The 25,617-nt window shown below is 48.6% G+C and overlaps 1 protein-coding gene across 1 annotated transcript in view; it reads left to right on the forward strand.

Annotated features, from left to right (window-relative positions):
• The window catches only part of GRID2IP (Grid2 interacting protein), a 108,825-nt gene that overhangs the window by 11,526 nt on the left and 71,682 nt on the right, over positions 1–25,617 (forward strand). Inside the window, 1 exon segment of the mRNA XM_070955144.1 lies at positions 11,397–11,551. Coding sequence (XP_070811245.1) covers positions 11,397–11,551 — 155 coding nt within the window.

Consider the following 25,617-nt stretch of genomic DNA (forward strand, 5'->3'; position numbering starts at 1 on the left):
GTGGCATCTGGGTGGCTTCTTCTTCTTCCACATCTAGATCAAATTTAAACTGCCAGAATGAAGCCACCTTCTCGGTTTTGTTATTGGCCAAAAATAAGTCCTTATTGGTACATGTTTCTGGTAGTAGCTGACATACTAACAGATGGGCCGGGCTCTGCGTCTCTCCACATTCACACAGCGTGCTTGAGCATGGTGGTTTTACACAATGGGACTCCAACTCTCAACCTATTCAGGGTCCTCCATGTAGTATAAGGGAGGTTGGATCCTTCAGCCACATCCTCCTTTAATTCTGTCGAGATTCCCTGTCATCCAGGCCATGGTTGTTCCAAAGGTGCTTTTTCAGGAGGCAATTTGACTTTCTTGGTTTTTCTCTGAAGACGTGTAATGTATAATATATAAATCCTTCCATTCCCCACTATCTTGTCAGAGTTGAAGAAGCTTCTTGGATGAGAAGTGAAACGTCTTCAAAGAAAAAACAAGAAAGTCCAGTTGCCTCCTGAAAAAGCACCTTTGGGATCCTCCTTTAATGTTATTCCATGATCGATGGTCTCCTTCCTCCATCTTTTAATTCAATTTTGTTCTTGCCGCAAAGCTGTTCCTAAGTTTTAGCTTGTGTTGCTAGCCATAGCAGTAGCACTTAGACTTATATCCCACTTCACAGTGATTTACAGCCCTCTCTAAGCGGTTTACAGTCAGCCTCTTGCCCCCAACAATCTGGGTCCTCATTTTTACCGACCTCAGAAGAATGGAAGGCTGAGTCAACCTTGAGCCTGGTGAGATTTGAACTGCCAAATTGCAGGCAGCCGGCAGACAGCAGAAGTAGCTTGCAGTACTGCACTCTAACCACTGCGCCACTGCGGCTCTTGTGAAGGTAATAGAAGAAGGTAGTAGGAAAGATGAGAAGTTGAGAAATAGCAATAGCACTTACACATATATACCTTTATGCTTTACAGCCCCGTTTAAGTGGTATACAGAGTCAGCCTATTGCCCCCAACAATTTGGGTCCTCATTTTACTCACCTCGGAAAGGATGGAAGGCTGAGTCAATCTTGAGCCTGGTGAGATTCGATCTGCCAAACTGCTGGCAGCCGGTGATCAGCAGAAGTACTGCATTTTAACCACTGTGCCACCGCGGCTCATATTGATGCTCCAATATTACAAGAATAATATTAAAAATTCACCTGTCCTCTTTGTGCATTATATCTGAAACTTAATCAGGAGGAAGATGCAACACCCACCCGGTCCGGCTAAGATGAGGGTGCTGGTTTGCCAGTTTTGTAGAAAGAATCCTCGTTTTCAATGGAAAGCAGCTTTTGAGGTGACCTTGCAAAAATTGGGATGGGAGGAAGCCTTGTTCAGATGGAGGACAAGGTTCTGCAATTCGCTGTCTCATATTTATTTCTCTTTTAAAACTATCAGGGAGACTGATGTTGCATTAACAGAGGGATACAATCAAGATCAAGAGAGGTACTAATACTACTCTATAAAGCCTTAGTAAGACCCTACCTAGAGTACTGCATCCAGTTTTCATCACCACACTATAAAAAAGATGTTGAGACTCAGAAAGTGTAGAGAAGAGCAACCAAGATGATTAGGGGACTGGAGGCTAAAACATACGATGAACAGTTGCAGGAACTGGGCCTGGCTAGTCTAGCGAAGAGAAGGACCAGGGGAGACATGATAGCAGTCTTCCAATATTTGAGAGGCTGCCACAGAGAGGAGGAAGGGGGTTAAGCTATTTTCCAAAGCACCTGAAGGCCAGACAAGGAATCATGGATGGAAACTGATCAAGGAGAGATTCAACCTGGAAATAAGGAGGGATTTTGTGACAGTGAGAGCAATCAGTCAATGGAACAGAAGTTGCCTTCAGAGGTTGTGCGAGCTTCATGAGTGGAGGCTTTCAAGAAAAGACTGGGCTGCCCTCTGTCAGAAATGGTGTCCTGCTGAGCGGGGGGTTGGACTAGATGACCTACAAGGTCCCTTTCAACTCTGTTAATCTGTAAGGTCCCCCAATGATCCTCTTAATTTCCATAGATTTTCTTTTCTTGGAAATTCCCCTCTGAAATATCTCCTTCCCTAAATAGAATTGTTCAGGGTCTTCTGCTTGGGCGGGGATGGGGGAAGGGTTGGACTAGATGACCTACAAGGTCCCTCCCAATTCTGTTAATCTGTAACTTCTTGCATGCTGAGTAAGGTTTATGTATGAGTTTAACTATTGTTTTTAATAATAAGTAAATGTCTGGAGAAGCTGCAGCTTCTGTCTATTCTTGGTGCTCAGGAGGAGGAAGAACTCAATGTTAAATCCTGTGCCTTTCAGCCTGTGTTCTGTGTTCAAAAGGGCCATTCATTCATAAGGGGCAGAATATCCTGCACGAATCCCCAGGGATCTATCGGTTGCCATTTTTTCCCCTTCTCTTTCCAGCCTAACAGTAGGAGTAACTAGTCTGTTCTCTTACGAAGTGCTTTGCCTTTGGGCCAGATTGCAGATTAGCTGAGCAGATTCCAAGCTACCACCGGGGTATCCAGAGGCCCTAAAATGCCATTTGTGTGAAGGTGTGAGAAGGAAGAAAGCATTATGGTTTCCAGGCCGTGGAAGAACTTCAGCTGCATTGCCAGCCTGGACTTAACTTGGCAGGGATGAGAAGAAAAGAAGGACTAGGGGAGACATGAGAGCAGTGTTCCAATATCTCAGGGGTTGCCACAAAGGAGCAGGGCTCAACCCAGGGGTGAAATGCTCCCGGTTTGGACCGGATCGCCCGATCTGGTAGCGATGGTGGCGGGTGGTTCGGAGAACCGGTAGCAAAAATCCCTGTGCCCCTCCCCATGCTCAGCTGAGCTGCGCGATCATCAGAGGCTGTTTTTTCTACTTTTAAAAGCATTTGTTTCCTACAACCTCTTCGGCCAAAAAAATGCTTTTAAAAGTAAAAAAAAAAGCCTCTGATGATCACGCAGCTCAGCTGGGATTGTCAGAGGCTTTAAAAAGCATTTTTTCTACAACCTCTTTGGCTGAAAAGGTTTTAGAAAAAAATGCTTTTAAAAGTAAAAAAAAAAAAATTGGCCACGCCTACCCAGTCACATTACCACCCTCCCAAGCCACGCCCACAGAACTGGTAGTAACAAATTTTACATTTCACCATTGGTTCAACCTATTCTCCAAAGCTCCTGAGGGCAGGACAAGAAGCAATCGATGGAAACTAACCAAGGAGAGAAGCAACCTGGAAGTAAGGAAAAATTTCCTGACAGTGAGAACAATTAATCGGTGGAACAACTTGCCTCCAGAAGCTGTGGATGCTCTAACACTGGAGGTTTTCAAGAAGAGACTGGACAACTGTTTTTTTCTGAAATGGGATAGGGTTTCCTGCCTGATCAGGGGGTTGGACTAGAAGACCTCCAAGGTCCCTTCCAACTCTATTATTCGGTTATAAGCATATTGATGATGCCAGACCTCAAATTCTTGGATGATCTCTCCCAGAGTCTTCATGTATGTGCTAAACCAGTGTTTCTCAACCTTGGAAGCTTGAAGATGGGTGGACTTCAACTCCCAGAATCCCCCAGCCAGCAGCGCTGGCTGGGGAATTCTGGGAGTTGAAGTCCACCCATCTTCAAGCTTCCAAGGTTGAGAAACACTGTGCTGAATAGAAGTGGGCAGAGGGTTTGCCTCTGTGGCAGCTCACCGGGGAGTAACCATTGCGCCAACCTCTCCTCCTTCCAACTAGAACTGGCCACTGAGAACGGATCAGAACCACTGCAATGCAATGTCCCCAAACCTAAATCCCCACAGGCGGTCCAGAAGAACACAATGATTGATGGTCCTGACAGCTGAAGCGAGGTCTATATAGGACCTCCTTTGCGGATTGGAATCACGTGGCAGATATACAACATATGGACTTAATTTTAGCAAGGCAAACTCATGAATTATTAAAGTTGGGGATAAATGAATCTCAGGCATCTCAGATTGTACTCAGATTGCACTGTACTACCAAGAGCCTTGGTAGTACAGTGGTCTAAAGCACCCTGTTATTAAGAACAGCTGCCTGCAATTACTGCAGGTTCGAATCTCGCCAAGGCTCAAGGTTGACTCAGCCTTCCATCCTTTCTAAGGTAGGTAAATTGAGGACCCAGTTGTGGGGGCAATAAGCTGACTTTGTATAAATATACAAAAGAATGTAGGCTATTGCTTAGCGCATTGTAAGCAGCCCTGAGTCTCCGGAGAAGGGCGGCATATAAATCAAATTTAAAAAAAAAAATTGTGACAATGCAATTAGCACTTAGTTGCGTGCCGGTCAGCCCAGCCTTTAGTGGGATGGAGAAACGATTGTGTTTGTTCAGTCCCCAAAGTAATGGAATCAAAAACCCGGATCATTTCTAATTGTGCAATTCCCCACTGGAATCTTCTTTTAATATTACTGTGTAAGAGATTAATTTCTCTTTTTAGTTCAGTAGCACTTGGGGGAATCGAAGCCCTATTTCATCAGCGGAAACCTCTCTTTTTAATGTAAAATGCGACTCCGTTAAACTTTCTGCATGGAGACTGACGCTTTATCCTATCTAGGAGACTGAAGAGCTTTGGTGATAAATAATGCCATAGGTCAGTGAAGATAAGGAAATAAATAAAACTGGTTTTCGGGGCCTGGGAGTTTCAGGGGCACCCTCATGGCCATCCTTTTCCTGCTCCCAAATTAGGACAGAAGCTCTGTAGTTGCCAGCCCAGATGCCAGAGAGCCCAGAGCAGGGGTGAAATGCTCCTGATTCGGAGTTGATCATCCAATCTGGTAGCGATGGCAGCGGGTGGTTCGGAGAACCGGTAGCAAAAATCCCTGCCCCCCTTCCCCATGCCCAGCTGAGCCGCACGATTATCAGAGGCTTTTTAAAAACATTTTAATATTTTTAAAAACATTTTTACTACAACCTCTTCGGCTGAAAAAATGCTTTTAAAAGTTAAAAAAAAAAGCCTCTGATGATCGCGCAGCTCAGCTGGGATCGTCAGAGGCTTTTAAAAGAAAAAAAAAGCCTCTGACAATCAGGCAACTCATCTGGGATCATCAGAGGCTTTTAAAACCATTTTTTCTACAACCACTTCGTCCGAAGATGTAAAAAAATGCTTTTAAAAGCCTCTGACGATCAGGCAACTCAGGTGGGATCGTCAGAGGCTTTAAAAAGCATTTTTTCTACAAATGCTTTTAAAAAATGGTTTTAAAAGTAAAAAAAAAAAAGTTGGCCACTCCCACTCAGTCACATTACCCCCCCCTGAAGCCACGCCCACAGAACCGGTAGTAAAAATTTTTACATTTCACCACTGGCCCAGAGCAAGCGAATCGCACAAAGGGGAAGCCAAAAGCAAATGCAAGAAGATGTATCTTACTTTCCCATCTGCCTTTCTCAAGTCCAACCCAAAGAAACAAACTCATGAATTAGGTTCCAGAGAAATGTTCAGAAGAACATTTGAGAATGTTGAGAAGAACCACAAAGCTTTAAACCAGTGGTGACATTGAAATTTTTTCCCTACAGGTTCTGTGGACGTGGCTTGGTGGTGGTGGGGTCATGTGACTGAATAGGTGTGGCCAACTCGATGTCACTCACGCCAATGCCCACTGTCACATGACCTCCCCCCCCACCAAGCCACACCCACAGAACCCGGTAGGAAAAAACGTGGGTATGAGCACCAGAAGGGCTCCTAGAGAATGCTGTGATAGAGAGAATCCGAACTTTTCTCCCTCCATTCACAGAGGAGCTGTTCCTCCTCCCTTTATGGTCCCCCCTGGCCCCCTCCCTCCCGGGGAAGACCTTAAAGGGACAAGCTGCACTGTGAATGGAGGGAGAAAAGTTTGGATTCTCTCGGCTGCAGCATTTAATGTTGAATGGGTTGAGCAGCTGGAAGGGGCGAGCGAGTGACTGGAAGGGGCGAGCCAGTGGCTGGAAGGGGTGAGCGGGCAACCGGGCGAGAGGCGGGCATGGGTGTGGCCAACCAGGGGTGGTTTTTACCAGTTCGACGAACCGATTCAAATTGTCCTTACCGGTTCGCCCGAGCCGCTCTGAACCGGTCGAATTTCACCCCTGCTTTAAACTGAGCAAGAAGTAAATACATGTCAGGCACCATTGATTTAAACCCCTTCTTCTCAGGGAGAGGCTGTGCTCAAAAGAGGCAGGATGGCACCTCTGCTGGCAAACACAGCACAGGCAACAAGCAGGTGGAGCTCAGAGGCACTCCTGTGGCTGCCATCTTGACTTTATTTGACCTTTCTTGACTTATGGACGTCCCGGTTTCCTCTCATTGTCTCAAAGGTGCTTTTTCAAAAGGCAACTGGGCTGGGTTTTTTTTTTTCCTTTCGCTTCTTAACCAAGAAGCTTCATTGGTTCTGCCAAGATGGGGGTTGGAAGAATTCTATTTCTTTGCAGTCATTTGGTCATTAGCATTCTCCCTGAGAGCTCTTGAGGTCACTTCAGGGTTAGTGGGGTGGGATAGTGGGGTGGTAGGAGAACCTTAACCGTGAGGTTCACAGATAAACCCTCCGAGAGACCTCAAGAGCTCTCAAGGAGAGTGCTAATGACCAGATGACTGCAAAGAAACAGGATCCTTCTACACACACACACACACACATAGACACATCCAATAAGAACTAATCCTTCCATCACCCCCACCGTCCTGCCAGAACCAATTAAGCTTCTTAGATGAGAAGCGAAACATCTTCTTTAAGGAAAAAAGCCTAACCCCCAGAAGAACCCCATGGGGAGGGGGCAGTTGGAAGGTTCCTATTTCTTTGCAGTCTTCTGGTCGTTAGTACTCTCCCTGAAAGCTCTTGAGGCCACTTGAGGGTTTATCTGTGCCCTCGGGGTTAGGGTTCTCGTACCACCTCACGAACCCCCAAGTGGCCTCAGGAGCTCTCAGGGAGAGTACTAACAACCAGATGACTGCAAAGGAATATTATCCTTCCAACCCCATCCTGTCAAAAACTAATCCTTCCGTCGGCCCCACCATTCTGCCAGAACTGATGAAGATTCTTGGATGAGAAGCAAAACATCTTTTTCCTCAAGGAAAAAAATACAATCCAGCTGCCTTTTTGAAAAAGCACCTTTGAGACTGAGTGATTGAGAATCTCCACAGACACTTCCTCTCTTTGATTGAGGGCATTTCCCTGCTTGCCTTCCACCCTGGCAGAGGGCTGCTGGCCTGCAGCAAAAGACTGTCCCACCCAAAGATTTCTTCTCTGTTGTATTTAGCAATCAGAGCCGAACCAGGCCAAGCCTGGGTGGATCATGCTTTACTTGGCCAGGGCTCTCGAGCTGAGCAAAGAGCCAGCATGTGGCAGAAGCCTCTTTATCTTGTTCTCGGGGTGAAACGATCAATGTCATTTCCTCTTTCAAAGAAAAGTTCTTCCCATCTCTGCTGGTGGGAAGAGCGCCAGGCAGTCCTTGCTCCAGATGCAGCAACCTTGAAATGTCCGGGTCTCCTCTGGGCTTCGGGCCCAATCATGTTCCTGTGCTTTAAAGGGAGGGCAGGGGTCTTGTGGTTTCAAGATCTAGGCTAGAATTGCCTTTGGGGAGCATCAAAGTGGGCAAGCCTCTGTGTGTGTGTGTGTGTGTGTGTGTGTGTGTGTGTGTGTGTGTGTGTGCGCGCGCAAGAGAGACAGACAGACAGACAGAGTCAGAGAGACACAGAGAGAGAGACACACATAAAGAGACAGAGACAGAGACAGAGAGACAGACAGAGAGACAGAGACACACACACACAGAGAAAGAGACACACACAGAGAGAGAGAGAGAGACAGAGAGACAGAGAGAGACAAAGACAGAGAGACAGAGAAACACAGAGAGAGACAGAAAGACAGAGAGAGAGACACAGAGAGAGACAGAGAGACAGAGACAGAGAGACACACACACAGAGAGAGACAGAGAGAGACAAAGACAGAAAGAGAGACAGTGACAGAGACAGAGAGAGAGACATAAAGACAGAGAGACACAGAGAGACAGAGCGACAGAGAGAGAGACACAGAAAGACAGAGACATAGAGAGAGACACACACACACAGAGAGACAGACAGACAGGAGAGAGAGAGAGAGAGAGAGAGACAGAGACAGAGACAGACAGAGACACACACAGAGAGAGAGAGAGAGAGTCAGAGAGCGACAGAGAGAGACAAAGACAGAAAGAGACAGAGAGACAGAGAGACAGAGAAATCCACTGTCAGTGCTGGATTTAAACTGGGACGTACTGTATGTGTAAGTGTGCATGTGGGGTGTGAACAAGTTTGTCTAGTGTCTCTCCTACTTGAGCAAGGGGTTGGACTAGAAGGCCTCCAAGGTCCCTTCCAACTCTGTTAATGTTCTATGTTAACCTCATAGGCTCAAATGCAGAGGCAAAGGGTTGCTTATCAAATGTGTGGATGACACAGGACCGGGGGTGATAGGTAACAGAAGCAAAATTCCAGGCAAACCTGAGAGGTTTAACAGAGGGGTGGGGTGAGGGCACGGCTGAAAACAAAACAATGAAATCCAAAACAAACAAATGCAGCCCGGGTGTGAATCAGCAGAGTGACACAGCTGCTAAAAAGGCAAACTCGTTTTAAATCTGTGTCAATGAAAGGGTAGTTTGCAAATCACGGGAAATTCATTTGCACTGATTCAACTGCAGTTCAAGTTCTTGGTTCAAGAGATTCGGAGAAACCGGACAGTAGAGGAAAGCACAGGTAGTCCTCAAGTTACGACGGTAATGGAGGCTGCCCATTACGGTTTTAAGTCATAACTGGTCATGCTGTTGAGTGCATGACCATCCCAGTTTTATGGGTGTTCTGCAGCGGTCCTTAAGCTTCTGTATACCAGTGATTGGCTATGGACAATGGTTTTGCTGAAAACCAAAAGGAACTGCCAATTTTTGGCAAAACCGCCATATAAGGCGGTCATCTGACTTTGGGACACCCAAAATGGCCACCAGTGCAGCTGTGTTGCTGAGTGCCTGAAGTCATGTGACCAGGGTGGTGGTGGTAGAGGCCGACCATTGGAGCTTTGGATCCAAGATCCTAAGTCCCATTTTTTTTTCAGGTCGGTCACAACTTTGAACGGTTGCTAAGTGTTTAGTCGTAACTCGAGGACTACCTGTATTGCAGCTCAGAAGTGGGCATAATTGGCGACAAGGCTGCAGCAGTCAGACTGAGCCTCCTGACTGCCCCCTCTTCCCAGTGCAAATGAATTTCCCGTGATTTGCAAACTCCCCTTCCATTTGACACAGATTTAAAATGAGAAAGCCCATAAAATTGGGTTGGTCATACACTCAACATAGAGATGGATTTCAGCAGGTTCTGACCAGTTCTGGAGAACCGGTGGTGGAAATTTTGAGTAGTTCTGAGAACCGGTAGTGAAAATTCTGACTGGCCCCACCCCCATCTATTCGCTGCCTCCCGAGTCCCAGCTGATCGTGAGGAAATGGGGATTTTGTAGTATCTGTCCCCTGGAGTGGGGTGGGAATGGAGATTTTACAGTATCCTTCCCCTGTCATGCCCACCAAGCCACACCCACCAAGCCATGCCACGCCCACCAAGCCACACCCACAAACCGCCTTGGTAGTACAAGGGTTTAAGGCACCCTATTATTAAGCTGCTTAAGACCAGCTGCCTGCAATTACTGCAGGGTTCGAATCTCGCCAAGGCTCAAGGTTGACTCAGCCTTCCATCCTTTCTAAGGTAGGTGAAATGAGGACCCAGTTTGTGGGGGCAATAAGCTGACTTTGTATAAATATACAAAAGGATGAAGGCTATTGCTGAGCACATTGTAAGCCGCCCTGAGTCTTCGGAGAAGGGCGGCATATAAATCAAATTAAAAAAAAAAAAAAACCGGTAGTAAAAAATTTTGAAACCCACCACTGTCTCAACAACATGACCAGCTATGACTTAAAACCGTAATGGGCAGCCTCCATTACCATCGTAACTTGAGGACTACCTGGCCTTCTGCCAGGGCTTCTTCCTCCAGCCTGGCTCCTGGGAAATCAGAAGGGAAGCTGCTTTGGATTTTCTATCTCAAAGCCCAGAAATGATCGAACAAACCTTGCGCTAATCCTAAAACACGCAGAGGGGTTGCAGAGCTGCACAGACTTTCATTGGGGGTGGGGGGGATTGTAAAAGGGAATTTACCTTATTAAAACAGAAGCCAACTTTCTAGTTATAAAAAAAGGACGCTGAGCAAAGGAGAACGTAGCAAAAAGAAGGAAATACTGAATAAAATCAATACCGTTATCCTAGTTAAACCGATGGCTTATTGCTCCTTTCAGTAAGATCTTGGCTCCAGAGTTCATGGCAGAGAATAGAATAGAATAGAATAGAATAGAATAGAATAGAATAGAATAGAATAGAATAGAATAGAATAGAATAGAATAGAATAGAGCTGGAAGGGACCTTGGAGATCTTCTAGTCCAGCCCTCTGCTCAAGCAGGAGAACGATACCATTTCAGATAAGTGGCTGTCCAGTCTCTTCTTAAAAACCTCCAGTGATGGAGCACCCATGATTTCTGGAGGCAAGTTGTTCCACTGGTTAATTGTTCTCACTGTCAGGAAGTTTCTCCTCAATTCCAGGTTGCTTCTCTCCTTGATTAGTTTCCATCCATTGTTTCTTGTCCTGCCCTCTGGTGCTTTGGAGAATAATTTGACCCCCCCTCTTCTTTCTGAAGATGGTTGGAAAGAGACAATGCGGCCCCTGTCTCCAAGTCCTTCTGGAGTATTCTCTGCTGTTTTAAATTGTGCACTGCGTGAAATGGGAAATATTTTGCCACATAATGTCTTGGACATTTGCCCCAACCATTCCAGATGTGTTGCATCTCAGCCCAGCTGACAGCTGGAAAACCTCAATTGGTCTCATGTGGGTCAGAACAAACTCTGCTGGGGCCTTGCAGGGCTCAATGGTGCTTCCCAGCCGTCTCCTTCGAGGGAGCCGTCCAGTGTGTCCTGTCTGGGGACTTCCTTGCCCCTTCTCTTCTCACCCACTGCTGGTACATTTGCATTTCAGCACAGCCGACTCCAGTTGGCTTAATGAATCAGAATAGAGCTGGAAGGGACCTTGAAGGTCTTCTAGTCCATCCCCCTACTCAAGCAGGAGACCCTATACCATGTCAGGCAGATGGCTGTCCAGTCTCTTCTTGAAAACCTCCAGTGACGGTGCATCCACAACTTCTGGAGGCCAGCTGTTCCACTGGTTGATTGTCCTCACTGTTAGGGAGTTTCTCCTTAATTCCAGGTTGCTTCTCTCCTTAACTATTTCCATCCATTGTTCCTGGTCTTCTTGAATGTCCCCTGGACACCACCCCCACCCCAGTTCAGGACTCACTGCAGCGAGGTGGAAGGCCAGTGACCAGGCACAGAGGGCTGTGAGATAGCCTGGGAATGCCACAATTTCTCCTTCGTTGCTTCCTACTTAGGTGCAGGAGATCCTGGGTGACCAGCCCGAAGTGAGAGAGAAGATGTTCACCTCTCTCAAGCAGTTTGCTGCGGAGCGGAAGGTGGACTACTTGGCTCATGCCCTCTCCCTCATCCTCACTGAGGATTCCCACCGGCTGCTCCTGGAGCACATCAGGTATGGCTGCTTTTTCGTGGACATCCTGGGTGCAGCCCACAGACAGACTCCAACGTCAAAATGTTGCCTGATGGCTCTTCTTTCTCCTTGGCAAGGGAGTCATGTGGCAAAATAGGCAGCATCAGGGGTCAAATGCTACCGATTCACACCGGTTTGAGCGAACCGGTAGCAGCGGCGGCGGGTGGTTCGGAGAACTGGTAGCGGCGACAGCACAAGCTCCACCCACCCAACCGGACTTCATTACTTCCTGGTTTTAACCAGGAAGTAACCCGTTTTTTACCCTCTGCGCATGCACAGAGGGTCCAAAATGGCACATGATGCGCACGCACTTCCGAACCGGTAGGGAAGGTAAGTAGATTTCATCCCTGGTCAGCATGGTTGATCAAAGCTCTTCACCATACCTCATGAATGCCCCTCTCCTTGGCTTGCTCTGCCGTCTTGCATCAGTTGGGTGCCTGTCTCCACAGCAGTGGTGGGTTTCAATTTTTTTTACTACTGATTCTGTGGGTGTGGCTTGGTGGGCGTGGCATGGCTTGGTGGGTGTGGCAGGGGAAGGTTACTGCAAAATCCCCATTTCCTCCCGATCAGCTGGGAATTGGGAGGCAGAGAATAGATGGGGGCGGGGCCAGTCAGAATTTGTACTACCGGTTCTATGAACTACTCAAAATTTCTGCTACTGGTTCTCCAGAATTGATCAGAACTTGCTGAAACCCACCTCTGCTCCACAGGTTCTTTCACGCCCGCCCTCCCACAGAGACCTTGTAGTCCAGCTCCTTCTCCACCAGACTACTATGCTTCTGGGGCTGAATGGGAAGGGGGGGCTGGTCAGGGTCTTCCAAGGAGCTCCTACAGTTGAAGATCATGACTTAGACTTGAAGGCATTTTTATGGTTCTTTGCTTTCTTTCCTATGGCATGGCTTCCTGTGGTTAGCAATTTTATTCTTTTGATGAAGTCTTCAATTCACTGCTCAATTAGCATAATGAAATATGTATTCGAAGGGATAGAGGAAGGTAGGTGGGTAGCTAGCTAGCTAGGTAAATAGGTAGAGGGAGAACCATTCCCGAGAACCACAATATTCAGAAAGAGAGTTTGGGGTGACTGGCTGAACAGATTTGCTTTGGCTGATACGCTGGTATTGTGGAAATGGACTCTGGGATGCAGGCTCTCTGCCCCACAGCCAGGAAAATGGGCCAGGCATGCTGTCCTAACAGGAGGACCTGGCAAAGGCAGGGCAGAGCTGGCCCCAGCTATGGTCACCCCAGAGTGTGTTGGGGGAAAGCTAATGGGGTGGGATGGGATGGGATGGGAGCAAAGATTAGCCAGCAATCTCAGCCCCTAGGCTGGCCTGCTGCAGACCCTCCTTGTCAGCTGCAGTCTCCCTTAACAGCAGCCCCTCCCCTTTCCTGCAACTGACTGGATGTTCGGGTCGGAGAGCTCCAGACAGGGAGGTGGACTGTCTCGCCCATCCATTCTAAAGATAGATGGGGCGTGCTGGTGAGGGAGAAACGTGTACGCTTCACTTCAGTCCCAGAGTAAGAATGGGGCTGGGAGCTTCTCAAGGGAGCCCGTCTGTCAGGGGTTTGTGCAGAGAACGCTTTCACGACAGGCAAACCACAGAGCCAAAGACCACAAGTAGGTCTTCAACCCAGGGGTGAAACGCTCCCGGTTTGGACCGGATCACCCGATCTGGTAGTGATGGCAGCGGGTGGTTCGGAGAACCGGTAGCAGAAATCCCTGCGCCCCCCCCCATGGCCAGCTGAGCCGCGCGATCATCAGAGGCTTTTTTTTTTTACATTTAAAAACATTTTTTCTACAAATGTTTAAAAAGTTTAAAAAAAAAGCCTCTGACGATCATGCGGCTCAGCTGGGATCGTCAGAGCCTTTTAAAAGCATTTTTTCTACAACCTCTTCGAGAGTTTGTAGAAAAAATGCTTTTAAAAGGCTCTGACGTGTTGTCTGATCGTGCTGAGTTGTCTGATCGTCAGAGGCTTTTTGTTTTCTTTTAAAACCAAAAAAAATGCTTTTAAAAGGAAAGAAAAGCCTCTGACAATCAGGCAACTCAGCTGGCATCATTAGAGCCTTTTAAAAGCATTTTTTTCGGCCGAAGAGGTTGTAGAAAAAATGCTTTTAAAAGTTAAAAAAAAAAAAGTTGGCCACGCCCACCCAGTCACATTACCCCCACCACCACCAAGCCACGCCCACATAACCGGTCGTAACAAATTTTACATTTCACCACTGCTTCAACCTCAAGTGCCACCATGCGCTCAACCTGTCTCGTTTCCACCCATAAGTGGGGAACAGCTTTATGGTGACAGCAGGGATGAGGAGAAGAAATGGTGCCTGGGGAGGCTTGTATGGCCGACCACAGCGTCTGCCCTCAACCCAGCCCAATCAGATATGCGTGGGACTGCTGGAAAGAGATGTACGTCCTTGCAGTTCCAAAACTGGGGAGGGTCTCTAGTGGAGCAAAGACCCCTCAGCATCCCCAAACCAAGCTTGAAAAACTCCACAGAGCAGTGAGCTAAAGGGGCCCAGAAGCCTGGCCTGCAGGCACTGACCCTTTTGGGCTTCCTTGGGGATCGAACCCCTGGTTCCAAGAGGAGTCTTTTTAAAGCAGGGGCCACCAACCTTTTGGATCTCAGGGACCACTAAATTCATAATTTTAAATCCCACGGACCACTAATATGATCTGCCTAATGACCGGTTGGGTGGGTGTGGCTAGGTGGTCATGTGACTGAATGAGCATGGTCAATTTGATGTCACTCACATCGAGGGGCGCCTCGCCGGCCTCTACTCGCCCCTCCCCACCCAGTCACTCCTCGCCTCCCCACCCAGGCTCCTTAGGGTCCCAACAGGAAGCAGTTGTTGGATCTAAGCAGTCACCATGAGAAAGAGTCTGTAAAACAGTTCAGTTCAAATTGGATCTGGCCGAGAAGGAGGCTCAGCAGAAGCACCTCATTGAGGACTAGGAGCATAGGCTTTCCAAGCAGACGGAAGACCTGCAGGAGTGCAAGGCCAGGTACCGGCGCCTGGAGGCTCAGCGGACTGAGATGGTCAGCCAGTTCCAGGCCATGATGCAGCCCCTCTGGAACGAGACCCTCCGGCTCTTCACCACCAATGGCGCTTCCCTCCAGCCTTCGCCCAAAGCCCCACACCAGGAGGCTGAAGCAGACCCCAAGTCGGAATTTCTGCCCCCCCTCCGACCCACACAAAAGACCCCGAAGGGGGAGACTCTCTGCAGCAACACAAACGTTCATTGCATGTATCCGGCCCAGGGGCCGTCATTTGAGGACCCCTGATTTAGTGCAATATAAAAAATGCAAATAATTTTCCTGTACCACCAAAATTTTCTCACGGACCACCAGTGGTCCACAGACCACCAGTTGGTGACTGCTGTTCTAAAGGACAAGCAGTCCACCTTCCCATCAGTCACTCCCCCCCCTTCAGGGTTCCTGCAGGGCGGAGGGGATTTTTCTCCTTGGGACAGTTATTCGGCTCCCAGGGCGGAGGGGAAGCTGGGGTCCCCCCAGCCATTTGGAAGCAGAGCCCTTTTCCTACACTTGACAGTCAGGCAGTGAATTTCCGAAGAGCCTAATCTACGTGCATTTGTTAGAGGGGCACTTATCTGAATGGTGAGGCATCCAAACAGCCGATGGTAGCAGTATCTGCAGGATGGCAGGCAAAAAAAGTCAAGATGGCAGTCATGACAGAACAATTGAAGCTCCACCTGTTTTCCACCCTCTCGTGGCCATCTTGGCTTTTTGGCTGAACCCTGAGGATACGTCTGGCTGACGGGCAGTTGCCCAAAGAGTTGCGCAGAGCTTGCCCTCTTCAGGATCACAAGGGGATGAGTGGACCTTCCCATCAGCTGAAGAAGCCCCTGGAGATTGATACAAGATGAATGAAACCAAGACGGACTTACTTCCCAAAACGGACACAGGACTTGTAGGCAGAAGGTTGATGAAGAGCCTTCGGTCTAGGAACAGATGCAGGTCAGTGAGATCTCCAGCAGGATGAAGAGCTTCTGCTCTGAGTGTGTCCAGGGAGCATTGAGGCAGGGTGGAGGGCAGACGGCATCCACAATCATGCAGTTAAGTGTGCTCAGCTCATCTAAAAAAAGGAAGACGGGACTTTGACTCAGTGGTTGTGGCCACCATCTTGCCTTTTTTGACCCCCTCGTATGGACATCTCTGTCCTGAGGTGGCCCTGATCTCAGCCAGCCTTCTGGAAAACCCAGCTCCCTTAGAACTGTATTCACAGTGGCTTAGATCACTGGTTCTCAACCTGTGGGTCGGGACCCCTTTGGGGGTCGAACGACCCTTTCACAGGGGTCACCTAAGACCATCCGAAAACACATATTTTCAATGGTCAATGGAATAATTTTATGGTTGGGGGTCACCACAACATGAGGAACTGTATTAAAGGGTCACAGCATTAGGAAGGCTGAGACCCACTGCCTTAGATCAACTAGAATTTTGAAAGACAAACCCCATTAAAGATTTACGGTATAGGTTTTATGTGCAGCCACCTTCTCCTCTGCTCTACGGCACGGCTAGCACTGCAGCTGGGAAGAGCCAATTGCAAAGAACCAGAACAAACTTGCTGCAGCAAAGCTGGCTTTAAACTAAAAGCCTGCCAAATCAAGTCATTCTCAGACTCGGGAGGTTTGAGGGGAGTCCTGGTGTGTGTGTGTGTGTGTGTGGGGTCCTTTGGCAGAAAGGTATGTTTCGGTGGTCCAAAAGTCTCTGAAGAACAATGCCTCCCTAAAGCTGGAACAGAACGGAACAGAACAGAACAGAACACAACAGAGGTTGGAAGGGACCTCAGAGGTCTTCTTGTCCAACCCAGGGGTGAAATCCAGGTTCTCACAGGTTCTGGAGAACTGGTAGTGGAAATTTTGAGCAGTTCGGAGAACTGGAAGATACCACCTCTGGCTGGCCCCAGAGTGGGGTGGGACTAGAGCAATATCCTTCCCCTGGAGTGGAGTGGGAATGGAGATTTTGCAGGATCCTTCCCCTGCCATGCCCACCAAGCCACGCCTACCAAGCCACGGCCATAGAACCGGTAGTAAAAAAGTTTGGATTTCACCACTGGTCCAACCCCCTGCTTGAGGAGGAGACCCTGTATCATTTTTTGACAAGTGGCTGTCCAGTCTCCTCTTGAAAGCCTGCAGTGATGGAGCACCCACAACTTCTGAAGGCAAGTTGTTCCACTGGTTGATTGCTCTCATCGTTAGGAAATTTCTCCATAGTTGTAGGTCAGGGGTGTCGGATCCGGCCTGCGGGGTGCTTAGCTCTGGCCTGTGGGGCCACCCTAGAAACAATGAAGGACCGGCCCATGGTGCCTCTGCCAGTGAAAACGGGCGGCCCTCCCAAGTTCCATTTTCGCTGGCAGAGGGCTGCAGGAGGCCGTCATAGCCGAAAACGGAGCTTGGGAGCCCGTTTTTGCTGGCAGAGCACTTGAGCCACCACAGGTGCCCCTGACACAAATGATGTCGAGCTGGCCATGCCCAGCCGAGCTACGCCCACTCGGCCTCCCAACAACCCTGATGCGGCCCTCAATGAAATCGAGTTTGACACCCCTGTTGTAGGTTGTTTCTGTCCTTGGTTAGTTTCCATCCATTGTTTTTTATCTTGACTTTTGGTGCTTTGGAAAATGGATTGATCCCCTCATTTTTGTAGGAGCCCCTCAAATATTGGAACACTTGCTATCATCTCTCTCCTGATCCTTCTTTTCATTAGATGAGACATCCCCCAATTCCTGTAACTGTTCTTTGTATGTTTTAGCCTCCAGCTCCCTGATCATTCTTGCTGCTCTCCTCTATACTTTTTCCAGAGTCTCAGCCTCTTTTTTATATTGTGGTGACCAGAACTGGATGCAGTTCTAGAGAACTGGTAGCGGAAATTTTGTGTAGTTCGGAGAACTGGTAGTAAAAATTCTGACTGCCCCCGCCCCCATCTATTCTCTGCCTCTGAGTCCCAGCTGATCGGGAGGAAATGGGGATTTTACAGTATCCTTCCCTTGCCACGCCCACCAAGCCACACCCACCAAGCCATGCCACGCCCACCAAGCTACACCCACAGAACCGGTAGTAAAAAAATTTGAAACCCACCACTGGTGTGGTCTTACTAAGACTTTGTAAAGCGGCATGGATACTTCATGTTATCTTGATTCTAAGTCTCTGTTTATGCAACCTAGGATTGCATTTTGCTTTTTTGGCTGCTGCCGCACACTTCTGGCTCCCATTTAAGTGATTGTCCATTGGGACTCCAAGATCCCTCTCACAGTTACTGGAATTGAGTCAAGCCTCACCTAGTTTGTTGGTTTTTCTTGCCTAAGTATAAAAACTTACTTTTATCTACGTTGAATTTCATTGGTAGCTCGTTTCAAACCCCAAGCAGGTACCCACAAGCCAGTTAGGATTTTAAAGGCCAACGCGAGCACCACAAACCAGTCCATCAACAAAGACCGAATCCATCCACTTGTCATGAATTTGGATACCTACCTCAAATCCAGTTGTTGCACTGTGGACCAAATGAAGTTTCTGGACTGTTTGAAGACCAGATCACATCACAGAAAGCATCCCAGAGGCCCACCTGCATTTGACTCTGAGACAGAGAGCTAAAACACCTGCTTGACGAAGCTGAATTCAGCATGTTGTGGGAATCCAGCCATCAACTCAATGTGTTGAGTAAGCCTCTGTGGCTTATCTGTTTGGCAGTAGTATGTCATGGGAACACACCGCTTTTCATTAACCTCAATTACGCAGCCTCCATATTTGGTCCAAACACTCCATTAAGTGGTCATGCTAAAAACTGAAGCTTTCAGTAGATTGACCAGCTATTAAAAGAGCTTTCACTTCTTTGAAGACCTTTGCTGGCCAAGCTGAATAGACATGAAGTTGGCTTACGTTGCTGTTACCATCATAGTAGCAGGCTGTAAGATGAGTAGTAGTTAGCCCGTGATGAATCAGATTGATTCTGACTCATTGTTCCTTCATGCATCCCAATTGTCTTCCTTCTATTTTAATTATTCCCAGCACCTGAGAATTATACCCATTTTGAGAAGGGAGAAGATATTAAGAAGCCTGAGTCAGATCTGCTTTCTATAAATTTACCAAGGTATATGTCAGGGCTGTCAAACTCCCGGCCCACGGGCCAGATGCGTCATGTGCTGGCCACGCCCATGCCCATTTTAGCGAACGAGAAAAAAATCCCGATATATCATGTGATGCTACCGTGATGATGTGAGTTTGACACCCCTGGTACGGGGTGAAATCCAGCAGGTTCTGACAGGTTCTGGAGAACCGGTAGCGGAAAGTTTGAACAGTTTGGAGGACTGGTAGCAGAGATTTTGAGTAGTTCGGAGAACCGGCAAATACCAACTCTCTCTGGCCCCAGAGTGGGGTGGGAATGGAGATTTTGTAATATATGTGATATCACCAGGCAAGACTGCAGAAAATGTCTCAAAGTTCTCTTTGGATCAATGCACCTTTATGGATAGACCTTGAAAATAAGGTCCTTTAACTCCAGCCTTGGTGGCGCAGCAGACTAAAGCACTCTTAAAGTAACACCAGCTGCCTGCAATTACTGCAAGTTCAAATCTCACCAGGCTCAAGGTTGACTCAGCCTTCCATCCTTTCGAGGTAGGTAAAATGAGGACCCGGATTGTGGGGACAATAAGCTGACTTTGTCTAAAATAGAACACTGCTTAGGGGGGGCCAAAAGCCCTACTAAGCAGGTATATACAAAAGTATGAAGGCTATTGCTTAACGCATTGTAAGCCGCCCTAAGTCTCCGGAGAAGGGCGACATATAAATCAAACCAACCAACCAACCAACCAAACAAACAAACAAACAAACAAACTCAGTGGGCTCCATAATGTTCTGCCAATGGTAGCAGGATCCCAAAAATACTTGCCTTGCCCAAGGACCAAGCACACCCATCTCAGTGTTGTATATAGGAGCTGGATAATTTGAGATGAGTCTGTGGGCTCTTCTGGTGGCATCAAAAGCCTGAGCCTTGAAAGAGGCTCCTACAAGATAAGGATCCTGGCTAGCCCCTTCATGCGTACAATCCCAGGGTGCCCCTCATGCAACAGTGTTAAGACTTTTTCCCTTAGGCACAAGGGAATAACAACCCGGTTGCCCCATAGCAAACACCCCCCCTTGCATGGTTAGTTCGTCCTGTTTGCCCGCGAACTATTTAATTTCCCCGCTCCCAGTCTTTTCCGGCCACCCTCTCATGATCCAACTTGCGACTGTCTGGATCACGTGGTCTTTGGCTGAGGCTCTTGCAACCTCTGCTGATGTCATGGGTCCCGAGTCCAATACGTCTATCAGCAAGATGGGGATGCCGGGTGTGGGGTCCTCTAGGTTGTCGGGTAGTGGGCATAGGCTGAGTGCATCCGCGTTGCCCATGTCCGCCCCTGGTCGATGTACCAGGCGATAGGAGTATGCTGCGAGGAAGATGGCTCAGCGTGTCATCCTGGGCGATAGGGCTGCCGGTGTTGGTCGGTCTCCCGCGAGGAGGCCCAGGAGCGGTCGATGGTCGGTGATCAGGTCAAAGTCTCTCCCGAACAAGTATTCGTGGAACTTTTTAACTCCGGAAACGGCGACAAGGGCCTCCTTGTCAAGCTGGCTGTAATTCCTCTCGGCACTTGACAGAGTTCGGGAGTAGTAAGCGATGGGCGCCTCTAGGCCATTCGGGAGTCTATGGCTCAGGACAGCTCCCACCCCGAACAGAGACGTGTCACAAGCTAAAACAAGGGGAAGCATTGTGTTGTACTGGATTAGGAAACTCTCAGCTGATAACAGTTTTTTAATGCCGGCGAATGCCCTGTCTTCGGCCTTTCCCCATTTCTAAGTGGATTTTTTGGCTAACAGTCTATCTAGGGGTTCAGCCACTGTTGCCTTGTCTTTTAAGAAGATGGCGTAAAAAATTAATAGTCCCAGGAAAACCTGTAGTTCCGCTTTATCCTTGGGGGTGGGGGCTTCTTTGATTGCCCTGATCTTGCTCTCAGTGGGGTGTATGCCGGTGCCATCTACCCTGTATCCTAGGAATTCGACTGAGGGAACCGCGATCATGCATTTGTTCCTTTTTACTCTGAGTCCCGCGTCCCTGAATTTCCCTAGGACCTTCCTAAGCCTTTTCCCTAGCTGTTGCTCGTCTTTGGTGGTGATGAGCACGTCATCAAAATAGGGAACCACCCCAGGGATCCCCTGTAGTAACCGCTCCATGGTACTTTGAAAAAGTCCGGGGGCTATGCTAACTCCAAACTGCAGGCGGGTGCACTTGAAGGCCCCTCTGTGGGTTACGATGGTCTGTGCTTCCGCGGTAGCGCCATCTACTGGCAGTTGCTGGTACGCCTGCGCAAGATCAAGTTTTGCGAAGATCTTGCCGGGACCCAGGGAATGCAGTAGGTGGTGGACGATGGGCACCGGATAGGCGCTCTGTTGCAGGGCCTTGTTTATTGTGCATTTATAATCAGCGCATATGTGCACTTATCCATCCGGTTTTATGGTGTTACGATTGGGGTCTCCCATTTGGCATGGTCGACTGGAACTAGCACCCCTTGCTTGATTAACTTATCTAACTCGACATCAATTTTAGGCTTCAGGGCGAACGGTACCTGCCTAGGCTTTAAACGAATGGGGGCAATATTGGGGTTGAGATTGAACGAAATAGGAGTCCCCACATACTTGCCAAGCCATTCGTTGAACACGTCCTGGAACTCCTGCATCAGGTCGTCTTTCAGGATGCCTCGAACGTTCCTTACTCCGGTAAATCCCATGCCCAGGGCTCGAAACCAGTCCATGCCCAGGAGACTCGGGAGGTTGTCGCTGACGATGGTGAGGGGCAGTTTCTTGGTCAACTCCCCGTACTGCACCTGGAACTCGCCTCTTCCTTCGACGGGGATGTGGTTCCCCTGGTAGTCTTTCAGCCTGCATCGCTGTGGTTGGAGTTGTCGCTTGTGTACGCTGGGGATGGCTTTCTTCAGGTTGGCCCATGACATGATGCATATGGGAGATCCCGTGTCAATTTCCATCTGGCACTCCCGTCCCTCGATCTCGACCATGGTGTAGGTCTTTTCTCCGGGAGAGGTGCAGGTCTGCTCGATGCGGATGGTGTAGGCCCCGGCATCTTCGAATTTCACACTCTTCCGGCTACCACCATCTTTGTTGGGCCTCCGGTGCGGCACTGACTCAGATTGGCCGGGTTGGCCACGTGGTTTGTAGACTTGGTGTGGCTTGGACCTGCAGACCCGAGTGATGTGGCCCCTTTTCTCACAGGAACGGCAGATTGCGTCCCTGAACTTACAGTTCTGCCGGGGATGGGGCCCTCCGCAGCTGGCGCACCCGTCTCTGGGTTCCCTCCGGGCCGTCTGGGACTGTTCGGTGCGGTAGACTTCCTCTTCGGACTCCCCCTCGCTCTCGGTGTTTACGGCTTCTCGGTGCACGGTCGCCGTCCTCTGCGCTGTCCGGCTGAGGTGGGAGCCTTGCAGTTTCTCGGCAGTTTCTCGGCGGCTTTTACGGATGACTCTTGGGCTCTTGCCTCGTCCAGGGCGATGTGTAGGGTCAGGTTTGACCTCGCAAGTAGTCTTCTTTGTAGCCGGCCTGCTGTAGCCTCTGCCGGAACTCGTACCGCTGGACGTACTTCGATGGCGTTGGGACATAGTGGTCTTTCAGCAGGGTCTGCAGCATTGACCAGGAAACGTTGTGGACTGAATTTGGCTCCGACAAGGCTTCGGCTGTGTCGAATACCCATGGTCCGCAGTGGCTCAGGAACAGGGCCTTCTTCCGAACATCCGGTAGCCCTTGCAGGTCGTTTGCCACCATGAAACACTCGAACCGGGACATGTAGGATCCCCACTTCTCCTCCTTGGGGTTGAAAGGCGCTGGTGGGGTGTAGGCAGACATCGTTTCGGGATTCTCCTGGGCTCCACTCGCTCGCCTGGCTGGATTCAGGATTCAGACTCCGGCTCTCTCTCTGAACTTGGCCTCAGCTCTTTTCTCTCAAGTGTGGCCTCAGCTCTCTTCTTAGCTTCTGGCCTCAAAATCCCACCTTCGTCGCCAATGTTAAGTTGGGTGAATGAGGACGCAGCAAGCCAGAGTAGTGAATGAAAACAGCTCTTTATTATATGGTGAGAACCCAGCAACTGACCCAGGGAGCCAGCTCCCTTTATATACCTTGCAGCTGTGGTGGTCAGCCAATCAGCTGATAGTCAGTTAATTCAAACTTCCCGCCAAGCAAACCTATTTACATAATAAACTCTATAAAACCTTAGTAAGACCACCCCAGGAATACTGCATCCAGTTTTGGTCACATTACAAAAAAGATGTTGAGACTTTGGAAAAAGTTCAGAGAAGAGCAACTAAGACAATCAAAGGCCTGGAGACTAAAACATATGAAGAAGGGTTGCAGGAACTGGGTATGGCTAATCTAGAGAAAAGAAGGACTAGGGGTGACATGATAGCAGCGTTACAATATTTGGGGGCCAGCCACAAATTAGAGGGGGGTCAACCTATTTTCCAAAAGCACCAGAAGGCAAGACAAGAAACAATGGATGGAAACTAATCAAGGAAAGAAGCAACCTGGAAATAAGGAGAAACTTCCTAACAGTGAGGACAATTAACCAGTGGAACAGAAGTTGCCTTCAGAAGTTGTGAGTGCTTCCATCACTGGAGGTGATTGGACAGACACTTGTCTCAGATTGTATAGGGTCTCCTACTTGAGCATGGGGTTGGACTAGAAGACATCCAAGGTCCTTTCCAGCTCTATTCTGACTGATTGACTTTAACTTTGACCTGTGCCAGCAAGTGAAACATCCTCGCAACGCAACATTTTCCCAGTTTCAAGCTTTTAACCAACCTTGGCATCAGACCATGTCTTTCCTTCCTTCTGTGAAATGGGGCATGGTTTGTAGCATTGCTCCTTTGGAGCTGTTGCATCTGTCTGTCTGCCAGGCTGTCTATCTGAATATTTGCATCTGTCTTCCCCCTTTGATCGACTCTGAAGCTGCTTTGCAACCTTGCTGTCATGCCCGCTTTCTGTGCCGAAGAACTGGGACACGTCCCTGCTGCTTCTGTGGTGGGAGGGAGGGAGGGAGGGAGGAAAGGGGAGGGGGAGTGTCTGTATCAGTCTCAGAGTGTACATGCATAGGAGGCTGAGCGTTAATCAGGTTCTGCCTCCCTTAGCGCACAGCCTTGGCAGCTTGTGCATTTTTGGTACCCAGCAATGCAGCACCGAAATCCTTCAGAAAGCCGAGGAGCTTCTGCAGATGCCTGACTGGATGGTTACTCCTTGCTGCTGCTTTTTTGGGGGTGGGGGTGGGGGTAGGACCCTTCTGCTGTCCTTCTGGACAGGCTGTTGCACGGTGGCCACTTCTCTTCTGGCACCAGAGGAGGAGAATTTTTTCTTGCAACACTTTTCTTGGCTGCCGTGCTTGGGACTACCCTGGATGTGGCACTTATGAAATTCCCCTTTGCTGGATAAACACATCCTTCCTCTCCCTCCCCGCCTCTGTTCCCAGAGCTAAATTAGTTGACTCTCTAATCGTTATCCTTCTTTCCTTGTTTCCCGTTCCTCCCCTCCTTTTGCCTTGGGAGAGCTCCGGTAGATTTCGACCCACTTACCCAGAATTAAGAATTTCTGGTTTTTAATTTGCTGACATTTTCTTCGTCCTTTTTGGTGGTGAGAAGGGGGGGGGGGAGTGAGCACGTGTCTTTGGCCCTTTGGCTGGCCACTTCCATCCCTCCCCCCAGTCCCCCCCCAATCTGTGCCATACGCTTTGCAGACCTTGGGAAAGTGCCCAATTTGACTCTTCCCTTCAAGGATGTGGGGACTGAGCAACGAGAGAGAAAAATGAGCTGCCTTGGGTAAGTAACAAAGCCATCCTTTCTTGAGTGAAGGGTCCCTGGGAAATGGGGTTTGGGTTCCTGCCTGGACAACTGAATTTCGCTGCTTCTGAGCATCTTCCGGAGCCCGAAGCAGTTTTTGTGGATGGGAACCCAGCGCTGGTGAGAGAGAGGAGGTTAAACAGTGGCAAGAAATGGATTTTTTTAGACTTTTATTTCTGCTGCAATTTGATCCAGGAGGGGAGAGTGAGAAACCTGGCTCAAGGGGTTCCAAGGTCAAGCAGGAGATGGCAGAAGGTGCTGGGTCAGCTTGGACCCTCAAGTGATAGAGATGCCTGAGGTCGACCCTTTTGGAATTTGGGGTCTTTGGGAGAGAAGTGGAAAAGTTAGGGCTCCCCTTTCTTTCTCCACCTTGGCTTTTCCTGCAGTTTGGAAAAAGAATGTTAATAGTATTTTGCACCGATTTGGGATTTTCAGAGTGTGTTGGCACTTACACTCCGTTCCCTTCACACCTCCCCCCCAAAACTTTTTCTTTCTTTGAGAAAGTGTGGAAAAAAGAAACAGGTTGAACTTGAATGTATTGAATATGTAGGTTTTTAATTTTTCCTCTGTTTATAGAACGAAAAAGAGGTTGCTACGCATACTCTGCTGCATACAAACGGCTGGAAAACTTTTACGCTTTTGGGCTACCCTTTGCCAGGAGTGTGTCTTAAAAGATAGGGCCCCACTCTGTGGTTGTGTAGGTCAACAATGCAAATCTTTTCCAGTCTTTCGTAACAATGCCTTGTCCATGTCCGTGAAATAAGCCACATTTCATTTCATGGTAGGTTTCTGCGAAGTGCAAAACCCTGCCTAATCATCCACTGATTTAACTAGTCCAATATCAAAATATTAATCTTACCGGGTTTCTATTTATATTAGCCACCCAGAATCATTGAGAGTCAGGCAGCATGCAAAGTTTAAAGGACTCGATAGGTGGATAAAAATGCCAGGTCCAGTCTAAACACCTGGCTGATTGTGTGGAAAACCATAATAATAATAACAATAATTTATTAGCCTCTCTCTTCTCGCTGAACTCACAGACAACTTTACGGTGTCCCTTGTTTTAAAGCCAAATTGTACTGCACACAAATAGGATTGTTACAGAGAACTTTTCGTGATGGTCTCTGTAGTCCCTTCCAGTGCTTACATTTTACGGCTGCGTCGTAT

This window comes from Pituophis catenifer, unplaced genomic scaffold (assembly GCF_029215685.1).
Source record: "Pituophis catenifer annectens isolate HBS135680 unplaced genomic scaffold, rPitCat1.0.hap2 SCAF_16, whole genome shotgun sequence".
Taxonomy (NCBI): domain Eukaryota; kingdom Metazoa; phylum Chordata; class Lepidosauria; order Squamata; family Colubridae; genus Pituophis; species Pituophis catenifer.